At 34.5% G+C, this 15,948-nt stretch overlaps 1 protein-coding gene across 1 annotated transcript in view; it reads left to right on the top strand.

The window, feature by feature from the left end:
* Window positions 1-15,948, top strand: part of Dmd (dystrophin) — a 1,759,261-nt gene that overhangs the window by 399,288 nt on the left and 1,344,025 nt on the right. The window contains exons 18-21 of the mRNA XM_041642825.1: window positions 5,950-6,095; window positions 8,099-8,311; window positions 10,581-10,694; window positions 11,808-11,963. Coding sequence (XP_041498759.1) covers window positions 5,950-6,095; window positions 8,099-8,311; window positions 10,581-10,694; window positions 11,808-11,963 — 629 coding nt within the window. The remainder of the gene's footprint in view (window positions 1-5,949; window positions 6,096-8,098; window positions 8,312-10,580; window positions 10,695-11,807; window positions 11,964-15,948) is intronic.

Here is a 15,948-nt window from a genome sequence, read left to right as displayed (position 1 = left end):
ACAGCACACAGAAGGGACTTCCACATCAGGTCCCAACTTAGTGTGGTTACTTGGGGTTCATGGTAAAGAGTGGGTGGGGGGACGGGGAGAAGAGTGGGGGGAGGGGGAGAGGAGTGGGAGGCTGGGAGGAGGCGGAAATTTTTTTTCTCATTAAAAAAAAAGAGTGGGTGGTCACGTGTCCAAAGGAATGTAGATCGATATTAATAAATGGCTAAACGGGGCAGAGGGAAAGTGTGTTTTCCGTCCTACTATTTTTATAAGAGTGCTTTCATATATTTACCTATTGTTTCGGAAAATTTGCATGTCTTAACAATCAAGATGACTGTGTCCTCATAAAATGATTTTTGGCAATGTTCTCTCTGTTTCTATTTTGTGGATTAATTTGGGGAGTAAAGATATTATCTATTCTATAAGAGCTAGTTCCAGGACAGCCAGGGCTATTACACAGAGAAACCCTGTCTCAGAAAACGAGAGAGAGAAGAGAGAGAGAGAGAGAGAGAGAGAGAGAGAGAGAGAGAGAGAATTTCCATTTCTGAAAAATAAGATTACTGCTGATATTTAAAATACTCAATAAAATATGGTTTCAGAGAGACAGGAAGGAAGATAGAAATAGTAGCCATTCCAAATGAGATTTTATTGGACTAGACTCATTAAAGAGATAAAAATGAAGATTAGATAGAGTCTTTCAAGAAGTAATGTTATAGATACAGGATCAAAAACATTGCAGCGAATGACAATTCAGTTTTCCAGAGATTGCAGAATAAGTTGTTATGATAGCTACTAAAATGCTCTCTATGGCCACATATTCAAGGTTGTGGATTTGTTCGGAACAGTCCACATCATGACACTAAATAAGAACAAAGTATAGTAAATTCTTTCAGCTTCAAATTAGAAGATTTCTCTAGTTTACTTTTGAAAACTTTATTTTTTTACTCTAATATATCTTGATAAAAGATTTATTTCTATTTGTTGCTTTTCTTCCAATCTACTTATCTGCTTACCCACTATGAACTAAAGTATATGGAGGTTAAGATGTTAACTTAGCTTTAGGTAATGCATACCACTTTAAAATGTAGTTAAATAGTACTAATACACTATTCTCACTTTAACTGATTGCTTTAGGTTGTTCCATAATGTAGCAAATACAAAAAATTGTAATTCTCATATATGAAATGGACTGATATTTGCTTCTATTTAACTGAATACAACAATTGTAAATATTTATGATGTACTGGTTAATATCTCAACCCTGTATATAATATCTAATTAGATTAATGTAGTCTGCATATCTATCACCTTTCTGGAGAAACATATACATTTGTTCTAATTTTCAATTTATTTGGTTTCAGTTTCACTTTTATGCATGTAAATTTATGTGGGACATTGTGAGAATTTAATAATTCAGCACACCTATTTGATATACAATGATCAAATTGGAATCCAAGTTTGGATAGTGAGAAATAGGTATAATTTAATATTTCTGCACGATGAAACTAATGTGAAGTTTGTCTTTAAAATACTGTCTTAGTTAGGGTTCCTATTGCTGTGAAGATACTGTCTCAGTAAGGGTTTTTATTACTGTGAATAGAGACCACAATCATAGCAACTCTAACACAGGAAAAACATTTAATTGTGATGGCTTGTATTTTTAGAGGTTTATTCCATTATCGTCATGGTGCAACATGTTGGCATGCAGGCAAACATGGTGTGAGAGAAGTCTTTCTGCAATATTGGGTATGGCTTGAGAAGATATAAGACCTGAAAGTCCACCCACACAGTGATTGCACTTTATCCAACGAAGCCATATTTACAACAAAGCCACGCCTCCTAATAGTGCCACTTCCTATGAGCTTATGGGGACCATTTCCTTTAAAACCAACACATTCCACTACCTGCCCCCATAGACTTATAACCATATCATAAGGCAAAGGGCATTTATTTCACCTTCAGAGTGCCCATGTCTATTACAGTTTCAGCAACTTTTAAACTCTAAAGTTCAAAGCCTCCTCTGAGATTCATGCAATCTCTTAACTGTAACCCCCTATGAAATCAAAATCAAAAAACAGAGCACATACTTCCAACATATAACGGCAAAGGGTGTGTACATTACCACATCAAAATGGAGGGGAGAGAGCACAGTGAGGAAATGCTGGACCAATGCAATACCAAAATCAGGCTTGGCAAACTCCAAATCTGTATCTCCATGTCTGATGTCAAAGGCTCTTCAGATCTCCAAGTCCTTTCAACTTTGTTGTCTGAAACACACTTCTTTCTTTGGGATGGTTCCTCTCCCTGTTAGCAGTTCTCCTTAGCAGGTATTCCATGGATCTTGCATATCAAACATCTTGGGGTCTCTAAGGCAATCTAGTCATCAGCTACACAGCTTCACAAAATGACCTACAGTTAGGGACACCCCTAACACCTGCCTGGCATCAACAGCTTTCCTTATTTGCAGAGGAAGGTTACATAATGTCTTTCTTCTTTTCTTGACTCTAAATCCAGAACTACATGGGTGAAGCTGCTATGTTCTGTTGCTTGCATGGCAGGAACATGGCCCCCTTTTTCAATTAAATCTTCACCAGCTTTCTGGTTTGGGTGGTTTCTTTCACTGCATTAAATTTGATCATTCTAGAACTTGCTCTGTAGACCAGGCTTCCCACAAACTCAAAGATTTACCAGTCTCTGCCTTCAGAGAGCTGGAATTAAAAGTATGCATCACCACACTTTGCTGTAAGCTTGTCTTTAATTGCTTTTCACGAGTTGGAAACTTGGATGGGTGGGATCTTACCCTGAGATTACAATTTCCTTTATTCCATTTCTTAATCTCTTTATCTCCTTGAGCACATGATTTAACTCCATTCCACTTCCTGGTGTTCTTTTTCTCCTCAAATTGTACATTTTGTATGTTCTTTTTTTCAACTTGCTCCTTTTCATTATAAATTTTTATTAGAGTTACCACTAACAACCTTAACCACATGACAGAGCCTATACTACAGTTTTGAGATTTCCTCTGCCAAGAGAATTAATCTGAAACTCTTTATTTGGCCTCAGGAAGACTTTTCAGACAAGGGCAAAAAGCAGCCACACTCTTCACCAGAATATGACAAGATCAGTTTCTAGAACACACTCTAATATTCTTCTCCTCTGAAACCTCTTGATCCAGGAACCCACAGTTCAAATCACACTTAGCCCCACTGTTTTCTATGTTCCTGTAAGGATGGATCATTAGGTAACACTTAATGTGTTCAATTGCTTTTCTAATCCACAGTCTCAAGGACCTATCACAACACCCTAGTCCCTGTTATCGACTTCTTTTTAACTTAGGGTTTCTATAGGTGTGAAGAGACACCATCACCATAACAACTCTTATCAGGAAAAAACATCTAATTGGGTGGATTACAGTTTTAGAGATTTAATTTCTTCATGGCGGGAAAGGCAGTATCTGGTGGCATGCAGGCAGACATGGTGCTGGAGAAGGAGCTGAGAGTAGAGAAGGGGCTGCGTATTGATCCTAGAGGAAACAGAAAGTAAATTGTGTGTGGTTTGAGCATATATGAGACCTCAAAGCCTGTCTCTGACACACTTCCTCCAACAAGGTTGTACTTAACCCAACAAAGCCACACCTCCTAACAATGCCACTGCCAATGAGTTTGTAGGGGCCAGTGTGATCAAGCCACCACATATACCCTAATTATTTTACCAATATTTGTATAGTAGTTCTGTATAATAGTCTATTTTTACAAAAACTATAAAATGTATATATCAGTAACAACAGAAAAGTGTTATCTGATACTCAGTGTTGCTTAAAGGAACTCATAAATATAGAACACTTTCATCTACTTTGGTACCAATTCCTTTCTTTCTACCTATTACATTTTTTAATTATTCTTATTATATTCCAGAATAAGGTAGAAATGAACCTTTAAATGCACTTTCTGTGTGAGTTAGGATTATATTTGACTATGAATGAATATATATATATATATATATATATATGTATTTATTTGTAAATACACAGATATTTGGTGTTTGGTTATGAATCAGTTTCTGAAAATTTTAATAAAAGTAAATAAATGTTCTTATTTAACTAGACACAACAATCTCTAGGGATTATTCTATTTATTATATTCCTTGTGGAATGAAATTGTTTCTGTTAATACATATGGCTTGATATTCAGTCTTCCACCTCCGTTTAGTCTGGTCATATCACTGTCTACAAGAAAGCCTCTTGATTATTATCTGATCAGTTGATATACTACTTAAAATTGTGTTTATGTACCACAAATTATTCTATCATGGAGAGGCTCTAATATATAAAAATGTATCTAGTAAAAAATCATATTTTTATTAGTGAAGTACTAAATAAAATATAAATTTTTTTGGAATCAATACATGTCTGCTCTTGGGTTCTTCATAAAATCATTTGCTCTATTCAACCATCATACTCTTGAGATCATTTATCTGCCCCCCACCCCTTCACCACACCATTCCCTGTTCTTTCCTCAACCATTATACTCTTAAGATCATTTGTCTACCAGTCTGCCAACTGCTCCCATCCCCATATCATTCCCTGTTCTTTCCATATGACATTTCCTCCACATTCTTTTTCAAATTGCCTGTTTTCTTTAGTCAGGGCAGAGCAAGGAACTCAGAGGACATTGAGGATAAGAGAAGTAGATATTAGGGTATTTCTCTTATACTCTGTACACCAAAGTGTTATTTGTTAGAGGATATCGTAACTCCTTCAATTGTGTAACCCATATAGAAAATGCCTTTCTTGGGGTTTCAGACTCCCAGTATGGAAAAATACTCTGTTGTTCAACTCCTGAGAGATGACTACTCTCCTTTCCCAACTCAATCTTTGCCCTCTCCTCTCTCTCTCTCTCCCTCCTTTCCTCCCTCTCTTCTCTCTCTCCCCCCTCTCCTCTCTCTCTCTCTCTCTCTCTCTTGCCCCCTCTTCTCTCTCTTCCCCTCTTCTTTCTCTCCCCCTCTTCTCTTTCTCCCTCTCTCTCTCTCTCTCTCTCTCTCTCTCTCTCTCTCTCTCTCCCATTTAAAATCCATTAAGTCCAATTTATGCTATCCATATATCTTGTTTATATGGCCTTTTACTTTAGCATGGTTTATTTAGCAGGGACTATATTATTTTTCCCACTCTTTTTAAAATTTTATATACCTACCATAGTTTCTCTTTCCTCTCCTCTTCTTGTTCCCTCCCCTCAGCTCCCTTCTACCCCTATCCTCATCTATCCACTTCTTCACTCTCTCCATTCAGAAAGGTGCAGGCCTCCCATGGACTTAAACCTAGCATCCAAGTTCTTCCCCCTGTACTAAGGGTGGGCAAGGTAAACCAGCATGGGGAACAGGTTTCCAAAAATCAGCAGGCCTTGATCTCACTGTTAGGCATATTATGAGCAGATTAAGTTACACAACTGTCTCACACATGTAGGGGGCCTACGTTGGTCCCATGCAGGTTCCCTAACTATTGAGACCAATAAACTCAGGTCAGCTATCTCTGTAGATTCCTCCATCATGACCTTGACCCTCCTGGCTCATACAATCCCTCCTCATTTTCTTCAAGAGAACTCCCAGAGCTAGGCCTAGTGCTTGACTGTGAATCTTGCACCCAACCTGCCTAACCTGCTTCCTCAAGTTCCCATCTCCTTTTCCCCCTATCCCTGCCAAAAGTTTACCCAGGATATTTCAAAATTCAGTATTGCATACAGTGTTCTTAACATATCAGACAAGTATTAGGTAAAAAAGCATCTTCATTATCACAACCATTTTCCATTATATTTCAGGCAAGGATATTAATTAATGCTTAAGATAATAGAATTGTATTTGCTGACAAATAAGGAAAATATGACAGGATTTTAATTGGTTTTATTATTATTCTCTTTCCAGGCTTTAAATTGATGTAATTCTCTTCTCTCTTTCTTCCCTTTGATAAAGTTTTTGACGCTTTACCACCAACACGCTATCAGGAGACAATGAGCACCATCCGGACATGGATCCAGCAGTCAGAAAATAAACTCTCTATACCTCATCTTAGTGTCACTGAATATGAAATAATGGAGCAGAGACTCGGGAAACTGCAGGTCTGTGGACAATTGACTACTATAAGCAACAAAGAACATGTCTTAAAACTTGCATTGTTGTTGCATTAAATATAAATAAAAATAATAAAGGTAGGGATCACAGATTAGGAGTTTAAAAGAAGGAACAGGAGAATATTGTGGAATAAAACTATAATTTCCTTTTAAGTTTAATGTATATTTTAAGAGATCAAGTATAAGTGTTGAGTTAGATCTCATTATTTTATCATAATTACATATTTTATAAATCCTGATATCTTTAAGCATAGATTTAATCAATAGATTTATGTAAGATTCTGTTGAAATATTTGATACTGAGTAGGTATTTTAACAACCAAAGTCAAGAAAGGTTAAATAATAATATGGGAAAATAATATGATATAAAGACATATGAGGACTAAATTTTTGTTGATTCCAAAATTGCTATGTTGTATACTCATTCTTTTTTTTTTTTTTTTTTTTTTTGGTTTTTTGAGACAGGGTTTCTCTGTGGTTTTGGAGCCTGTCCTGGAACTAGCTCTTGTAGACCAGGCTGGTCTCGAACTCACAGAGATCCGCCTGCCTCTGCCTCCTGAGTGCTGGGATTAAAGGCGTGCGCCACCACCGCCCGGCTCTACTCATTCTTTTAAAATCTGAAAATATATTCATTATAGTTAGAAATTAAGACAGTATGTCTATATTTTAAGAATTAAGTTAATAAAAATACTATTACATTTTTAGCTATTTCAAATCCTTTTAAATGGTATTGTGTTAGTTCTTTTTACAAGTAATTTTAAGGAAATTTTATATAAATATTTTCTTTTACTATATAATCCCTAATTATAGTTTTTCCTATATTATAATACAGAAAAAATAGCAGCAGAGTTCCTCTTTCTACATATTTGGTATAGTATTTCTGATGTTCACTTGATCAAAGTGTGATCCAAAAGAACTAATGCACTTCAGAAAATTGAACCTATAAAAATAAGCTATTATGAATAGTGAAAGTACAAAACTAATGTTGAATTAATTATTAGAAGCTGATATTATAACAAAAAAATAAGCCATAGAAGAACAATCATAGGAACCATTGCGAATATCTGAAAGACCCTGTGCCATCGGGGAAAACCAAAACTACTATGTACAATGAAGTGTTTTAAAGAATTTATAATGGTGAAATATGTCGGGAAGATACAAGAACAGCCAATGCAAAAAGAGCAAAGGAAAGAAAAATGACACAAAGTAGTTTTTTTTTTCTAAAGCCAAGGAATAGTCTTCAAAAGAAAGTCACCAGATGTATAATAAACTTTGAATACTCCTATGATAAATTATAAATGCAGTTCTAAAGGATGAAGTAACAAATGAGATATAATCTTCCCTAGTACATAGTTAGTGTCAGTCAGAAGTAAGTAAATGCATTTCATGATGGGAATTAATTTTTTGAGGAAGTCTCTTCAGTATTTTATATTAATACACAAATTTTCATTCTGTTGTATATACAAACATAATCTTATAAAAATTCTATTTTTACACAAATAATTTGAAAATGTTCAGTAGTACAAGTGGATGAATGTAAGCACATTCCATCAAAGTGGAAAGTTAGAAATTAATTATAAAACTTTAGTTAATTTCTGTTAGTAATCAGATGTCTTGATAGAATATTCAAGGTTTTCACACATATAAGTTTAATTTAGTAATAATTTTAAGAAGAAATATTGAAGGTTGGTTTATTGAGGTTTCACTGCAGGTAAACTAAAAAACTAAAATGCATTACTTATATAATAAGCATAATTATCAATATATACGTATTCAGTAAAAATTAGATATACCAAATTCCTCTTTAAATAAAATATGCTTTGGAACACATTAGACATTATTTATATGAATACATGCAAATTGTTTTGTCAGAAATTCTTTGTTTAGATCTTTAAATTACATAAGCTATCATTTACTTTCTTCTTGATGTGAGAAAATCTCATCAATTATGCCTCATTTAATGTAAATGCATTTCATTGTTTAATTTTGAGGCTTTGCAAAGTTCTTTGAAAGAGCAAGAAAGTGGCTTCAGCTATATGAGCACCACTGTGAAAGAGATGTCCCAGAAAGCGCCTTCAGAAATAAGCCAGAAATATCAGTTAGAATTTCAAGAGGTTGAGGGGCGCTGGAAGAAGCTCTCCACCCAGCTGATGGAACATAGCCAAAAGCTAGAAGACCATATGAATAAACTTCGAAAAATTCAGGTAAGCCAAGGTTTTTCTTTGTATATTCATACTTATTTTCCACAGATCAGTGCACTGTAATATATGATGGGAAAGAGATATTTGACTCCCAGAGTTCTTCAAAGGCATTGATGAGATTAAAGACAAATCTTTCACGAATGAGTATAACTTTACTATTTTTCCTAAGAAAATTTAATGATACATTCTTCTTGGATTTTCTATAGGACTGAATCGATTATTTTCACTAACACCAATTTACAGTTAAAATTTTTAATATATATATTTAAAACATATTATTCCAGAATTAAACATATACTTATGAGTCAAATATATTAGAAGTGTCCTTATTTCAATTCTGGTCCTACCAGTGAATTGTTCGTTCCTATATTTTCCAGCTTTAAACACTACGCAGAATGTACAATAATCTACATGTATGAGTGAGACTTGCTATGAATGCAGGCTTTATGAGAAAGTGGATTTGTTTGCTCTGTTTAGCTTCTCAAAGCAGCACACAATCTTTTATTCATTAGCACATTTTCTATTATCCTAGCATCTTCTGGTGACTAAGTCTGACTCTGAATCTTTTCCATCTAATCTGCTTTCCTTCACTGTCTTCACCTGTTGTCCTTTTTAGTTTTCTCTTAATAAAACAAGCCTTCTAGCATTCTACTATCGATGTTATGACATGCCACATGATAAAGAATATTTTTTTCATGTTTAACTTTCTTTTATCTGCAACGTCACCCTGTCACATTGGATATTTTTGATTGGGAATAGTTGTGAACATATTAACTATGTGGAACTGTATTAAGCAGTATAACTGGGCAAGAAAGAACTCCATATATAAGGAAAAGAGCTAATGAAACACTAATCATTATACAGATGTTCTCAACTATAATTTGAACTACTGGGACTCAGTATTAAAGAGGCAAAATGAGATCCTTGCAAAATGGAGCAAATTCTCATTTGTTTGAAATATGTACAATATTTCATCCACAATATGTATGTTTTCTAATAAAATATATGGTTCAGAAATGTACTATGTCATAAGTGGTCACGAATGTTCCTCTTTTGCATGAGTCATTTCACATGGGAAATGGAATTAAACATAACAACAAAAAAAACAATTACAAAGGTTTATTACCAATAATTTTAATTTTGGAGTTTATTTGTTTTTTTTTTTTAAGTTTTCCAGACAAGGTTTCTCTGTAGTTCTGGAGCCTGTCCTGGAACTAGTTCTTGTAGGCCAAGTTGGCCTTGAACTAAGAGATCCACCTGCCTCTGCCTCCCTAGTGCTGGGATTTAAAGCATGAGCCACCACCACCCAGCTTTACCAGTAATTTTAAGAATGGAAATTGAAGTTATGTTTCCATCATCCAATCATCATCATAAAAAGGGAAGAGATCACTGGCATAAATTTAGGAAAAGGATTTCTGTGAAGTAAGAATGAATGAACTTAAGGTATTAAAATTAATTTATCAAGGAATTCATGGTAAGTCCTGAATTGAAGATAGTAGAGACATATAAGGGAAAACCTTATGTGAAGCATATATTCTCAATAGAAATTTTAGAAAGGAGAAAGAATATAAATATACATTGTAATTGAATTACATGTAGTTAAAGAAGTGACAGATATACCTTTGAAAAGTGACTGAAACGAAGTACATGAATAAAAGTAATACAAGGAAAATGGATGGGAGGTTCTTGCAAATTTATAAATGACAAAAGATATCATGGTCTTCCTGATCATTATCTCTAACTAGTCACACAAATATGAAACTAAAAGCTTTGTCTTGGAGGGTAACATAATCTTCCCTGAAGCTTCCCAACTGAAGGAACTGTTTAACCTGTCAACTGCAGAAAACAATTTGTGGAGGTTCAGGTTTAGGGAAGATATAAAGGCACGATTACATTGGGTTTACTGTTCATCGTTTGTTTTATGTACACTAAGGGCACATTATTAGTATTATCATGCCTAGTTTTGTAACTTCAAATTTCTCAAGAGAGGATATGATTTAATGTTCTCTAGAGAAACATCATAAAAGCACATTTGGCAGTATTTTTTTTATTTTTAACAATAGCAGATTTCATACACCAATGCTCATACTATGAGCCATAAAATGCAGTCTTAGTAAAAATATTGTTTTCTAGAATAGCTCCAGTGAGACGTCCCTCAAACATGGAAATTGTTTCCTGACTTATATTCAGACATATCATCATAATGAACTGTGTTGAGAACAATCAGAGCTTAATAATATCTCAAAATTGTTTTGTATTTTTTTTATTCCAGAATCACATAAAAACTTTGAAGAAATGGATGGCTGAAGTTGATGTTTTTCTGAAAGAGGAATGGCCAGCCCTGGGGGATTCTGAAATTCTAAAAAAACAGCTGAAGCAATGCAGAGTAAGACTTTTATCTGATGCTTTTCAAATGCTATATTTTCTTTGGGTAATTCCATTTCATTAGCTCAGTCACTTACTGATGGGACAGTTCATAATCACTTGCTGTTTGGACAGTTCAAAATATCTGAACACATTTTTGGATATCCCAGCACCTAGTGGATAAAGATCATGGACATGGTTAAACACACTTCAAGGACTTCAGAAAATAGTTTAAATATCTCTAGTGCCCATATTGCATATTGTTTGGGCCTCACTTTATAAATTGTAACACAAAATTCAATATAATCTAAAGAAAACATTCAAGTACTTACTAGTTCTTACTCTAGGTTATTTTTTCAAATTTAATTGCATTTCAATGGACTATATACTAGTGTGTGAATGTGTGTGTGTGTCATGTACACTTTGAACAAATACCAGAGACGAATATTAAGTGTTTTCCTCTCATGGTTTCCATGGTATTTTTTGAGTAAGTCTCTCAGTGAATCAGGGATCAACAGTTGTCTAAAACTAACTAGCAAGCACTAGGTGTACATTTTTCTTTGCAAGTAGTAGAATAAGTACACACTATACTGTAGCCAAGTTTTTACATATATGAACTTAAGTACTCTGTTCATAGCAACCATTTTGCCCACTGAGCCATCTCTTAAGCCCAACAATCTATAGTTCCGAAATACTATTCCTCAGAACATTGTCATGCAACATGGGGCAAGTAATCAGTCTCTTGAAATTACTTTCTTTTCAAGTAAAAGCTAAAAGGCAATTCTATGATGGACAAGTATTGGAGTAGCCTGTTTTTCATAACCAAAATTATTTTGAAGCTATTCATGTATGAAGATCATTAATTTGACTCATTTTCTAGCAAGAAATACCTAGTTTATTTGAAAGTCTTTGTGAGATAAGTGGCATATGTGTAGATAATTTCCTGCATCATTGATAGCATAACAGCCGCTGAATATTTTAAGGATTTTATGCAGATTTGTGTTTTGTTAATCTTTTAGTGATCAAAATTCATCTCAGATGTAATTATATATATATATATATATATATATATATATTTATAATTGTAAATGGTGATACTTTTTCTGTCATGTTAAAGAACACATTGTTTCTTCAGCTTTTAGTCAGTGATATTCAGACAATACAGCCAAGTCTAAACAGTGTCAATGAAGGTGGTCAGAAGATAAAGAGTGAAGCTGAACAAGAATTTGCATCCAGATTTGAAACAGAACTCAGAGAACTTAACAGTCAGTGGGATTACATGTGCCGCCAGGTATGCACAGTTTAATTCACTGTGGCTTATCTTATGTCCATGAATTTAGCACAGTTTCTGATGGTCTGACTTCATCATTACTTACATTGAAAACTTTCTTCTTGACTATGTTGACTGTCAAAACTACTTTTATTTCAAACAAATTAGTTGTTTCTCTCATATATGGCTACATTTTAGTCAATATTTTCAATAGTACCTAATATCCATACTAAAAACTGAAATAAAATTTCTTTATTTCTAAAAATGGTCAATTTTATTAATTGACTTAATGAGGACAGAATACATATTTATATTTACTTAATATGGAAATAAACTCTGCATTCATTTTCAGGTTATCCTGTTAATACGACGTTTTTGTAGATATTTATTTCTAATTTCAGCATTAAATTGTGGAAAATAAAGCACATTCATGGGGAGTGTGTATCAAATAGTTCGTGCTTAAATCACTGTATTTTGAACTAAAGCAGTAATTGCTTTTAAGTTTTGTGCCCTTTCATTTCTGTATTGAAGAGATAATTAGTCTTTGATTATTTTAAGTAACCTTTCAAAGTTGGAAAGTAATGATGCCAAAAGACAAAGGCTAAGTTTGAGAAAGGAACGAATTTATAAGAGAAAGTCAAAGCAAATCTGTGCAGTTGATACAATTGTTGACAAATGCGTAACTGTTCCATTAACTCACAGCTGAGATAGCCCAGGGTCAGCTAAGTTGCATTCTTCCAATCTTCTCATCATTGATAGAACAGCTGCCCAGAGTAAAAACGCTTACATGGTGGATTATATCTCTGAAAATTTCCACAAGGCCTAGATGAAATATAATAGTTTTAGGAAGATCCTGAACAGAGGACTAGAAATAACACAAATATTTTACTGAGAAAAAAAGTGGGATCAGCAGCAGGAAATGAAAAAAAGAAAGCCAACAGCATTACTCAAACAGATTTTTTATAGTTTATAGAAGCATTTTTTAAATAACTTTTCAATTCATTTTGTTTTCATGCTTGAGACCTATTATTTTCTATAATGTGTATTAGGAACTCACTGTTCAAGTAAAGTTATGAATTTAGTGACATGTTGCCTAACAAAAACTAGCCATAGAGTGTAGCTATTTTCCAATCCTGGTATTGAAAAAAAAATCTCCTTTTTTTTTCTTGAGGTATCATATTCCACATATATTTTCTATCACCAAATTACCTAGGTTTTCAGGGGGTGGGATATGGTGATTTCACTTCACTGTTCCAGAGGGAAAATAGAAATTAAATGTAAATTGGTCCTTTCTAGAAATGTTTGCACATTAGAATGAATATGTAGTGTTTACTCTGATGTTAAATAATACTTTCTAATAAAAGTTCAAATGTCTGTATTAGTTGAAAATACATAACAATCCCTGAATCGAATCTGATTTTTATTTTTTTTCTTTCCTTTTTTTTTATTGAGAAAAGGAAAAAAAAGTTTCCCCCTCCTCCCAGCCTCCCATTTCCCTCCCCCTCCTCCCACCCTTCTCCCCCCTTCTCCCCCTCCCTCTCCAGTCCAAAGAGGAGTCAGGGTTCCCTGCCCTGTAGAAAGTCCAAGGTCCTCCCCCCTCCGTCCATGTCTAGGAAGGTGAACATCCAAACTGGCTAGGCTCCCACAAAGCCAGAACATGAAGTAGGATCAAAACCCAGTGCCATTATCCTTGGCTTCTCATCAGCCCTCATTGTTCGCCATGTTCAGAGAGTCCAGTTTTATCCCATGCTTTTTCAGTCATAGTCCAGCTAGCTTTGGTGAGCTCCCAATAGATCAGTCCCACTGTCTGATTTTTAAAATAACAAAATGACAATGAGTTTAGATTATATTTAAAAATAAAGAAGAAAAACATTATTTGAAATTTCAGAGATAATGGATCTGAATGATCCATGTCAAGATTTTAGCTATTTAAAAAAATAAAAGATAGGGCTGGAGAGATGGCTCAGCGGTTAAGAGCATTGCCTGCTAGTCCAAAGGTCCTGAGTTCAATTCCCGGCAACCACATGGTGGCTCACAACCATCTATAATGAGGTCAGGTGCCCTCTTCTGGCCTGAAGGCATATATTGTATACTAAATAAATAAATATTAGTAAAAAAATAAAAGATAATTCTTATTAAGGTAGTCTACAAATTATTGAACTAAGCACAAAGAAAGTAAGGAATTAAGGGAGAGAGAAGAAAGACAGTTTTGTGTTTATACATACCTTAAATTACCATAGTGTGTAGATATTTATTAAAATGTTTAAATGCACTGAAGATATAGCCCAATTAGATATTTTATTCATCAATTTCCTTTGCCTTTTTATTTGACTACGTAATTACTAAATGTTTATTATCAGAAGTAAATCAGGAATAAAGTGAACATTTTAGTTAGCATCATGAAAATGCTAGTTAAATTAGAAGATGGAATTTAAATTAGTTAAACTTTATCTAATATTTTTGGTTTTGAGCCTAGCCTTTAATAGCTGAGCCATCTCTCCAGCCCTAGTTAAACTTTATCTAAGTAAACTAAAGTTATTTCTTATTCTGAAGTCATATATTAAAGATTATACGTGAAATAGTACTCAATATTATACTTGAAAATTTCACAACATTAAGACAAGAAGAACTAGAATGCACTGTAATCAGCTGGTACTGACAGCTGTGTAGATCATGACAGTTTAGCATTGCAATATGATATATTTAAGAGGTAATGCCATGTAACCCTTTTAATTTAGGAAAAAAAAGGTTCAGAATTTCTCTCTGGCTAGTAAAGCCATGCTTTTTCAGGTTTGTGGAGGAATTTAGAAGCTATGCTTGCTAACAAGTTCTTAGGTTAGTTATGAACATGAAGGAAGACAAATGATGTTATCTTTTTAGGGACTGACTTCTGTCCCTAGAATCACTTTTTCTGATTCCAACGAGTTCCACTTCCAGGACACTTACGTTATCTTCTCAGAATGTACCATTCAGTCCTTAGAAAGTCTGCTGCCAACCCTTTTCCTCTAGTTTATTTGTATAGTATAGCATGACTCTTTCACTACAAATCTTGATTAAATTCTATTAGTCTTTTTAATACTTTGTATTTTCAACAGCTTCAAAAGATTCAGAGAAAGAATTGTAACTATGTAAAAATTTAATAGCATGCTACTTTGCTGTGGGTCTCTGTCTTTGTTTCCGTCATTTGCTGGATGAAGGTTTTATAGTGACATTTAAAATAGTTGTCAATCTAACTACAGGGCAAGGCCAGTTCAGGCACCCTCTCCTCAATTGCTTAGGGTCTTAGCTAGGGTCATCCTTGTGGATTCCTGGGAATTTCTCTAGTGCCAGGTTTCTTGCTAGCCCCATAATGACTTCCTCAACCAAGACATCTCTTTTCTTGCTCTTATCTCAGTCTTTCCTCCATCTCTACTATCCTGTTCCTTCTTCCTGCTTCTCCCCTGGGAGGAGTGAGAATGTGAGCAAAGAGGTCAAGACCATGATGCAGACATCCAGTAAAACAGTTTACCTGAGCTAATGAGAGCTCACTAACTCAATCCTGACAGTGAAGGAATCAGCATAGGTCCAAACTAGACTCTCGGAGTGTGGGTCACATTTGTATTACTGTGGCAGACTGTGGGACCACTGGCAGTGGCACCAAGATTTATCCCTTCTATTTATACTGGCTTTTTTGCGAACCTATTCTCTTTAGATGGATACTTTGTTCAGCCTGGATATAGTAGGGAGGGCCTTAAACCTTCCCCAAAGCAATGTACCTTACCCTCTCTGAAGAGTGGATGGCATGGGGTGGGGCTTATTTGGAGGGGATGGGAGAAAGGGAGGAAGTAGGAACTAGGATTGGTATGTAAAATGAAAAAAAAATAATTTGTTTTCTTTTTAAAAAGAAAATAAAAGAAATAATACAAAATTTAATAGTGTGTTGGCTCTGGGTCTTTATGGATTTACTGTGAAAAAATATGTATTTATCAGAATAGGTGTTGGTGATATATTCAAGAGAAGTATTTGC

This window comes from Microtus oregoni, unplaced genomic scaffold (assembly GCF_018167655.1).
Source record: "Microtus oregoni isolate MIOR12 unplaced genomic scaffold, Mior012 000079F_ref0000094, whole genome shotgun sequence".
Lineage (NCBI taxonomy): Eukaryota > Metazoa > Chordata > Mammalia > Rodentia > Cricetidae > Microtus > Microtus oregoni.
This window is presented reverse-complemented; position numbering and strand designations above follow the sequence as displayed.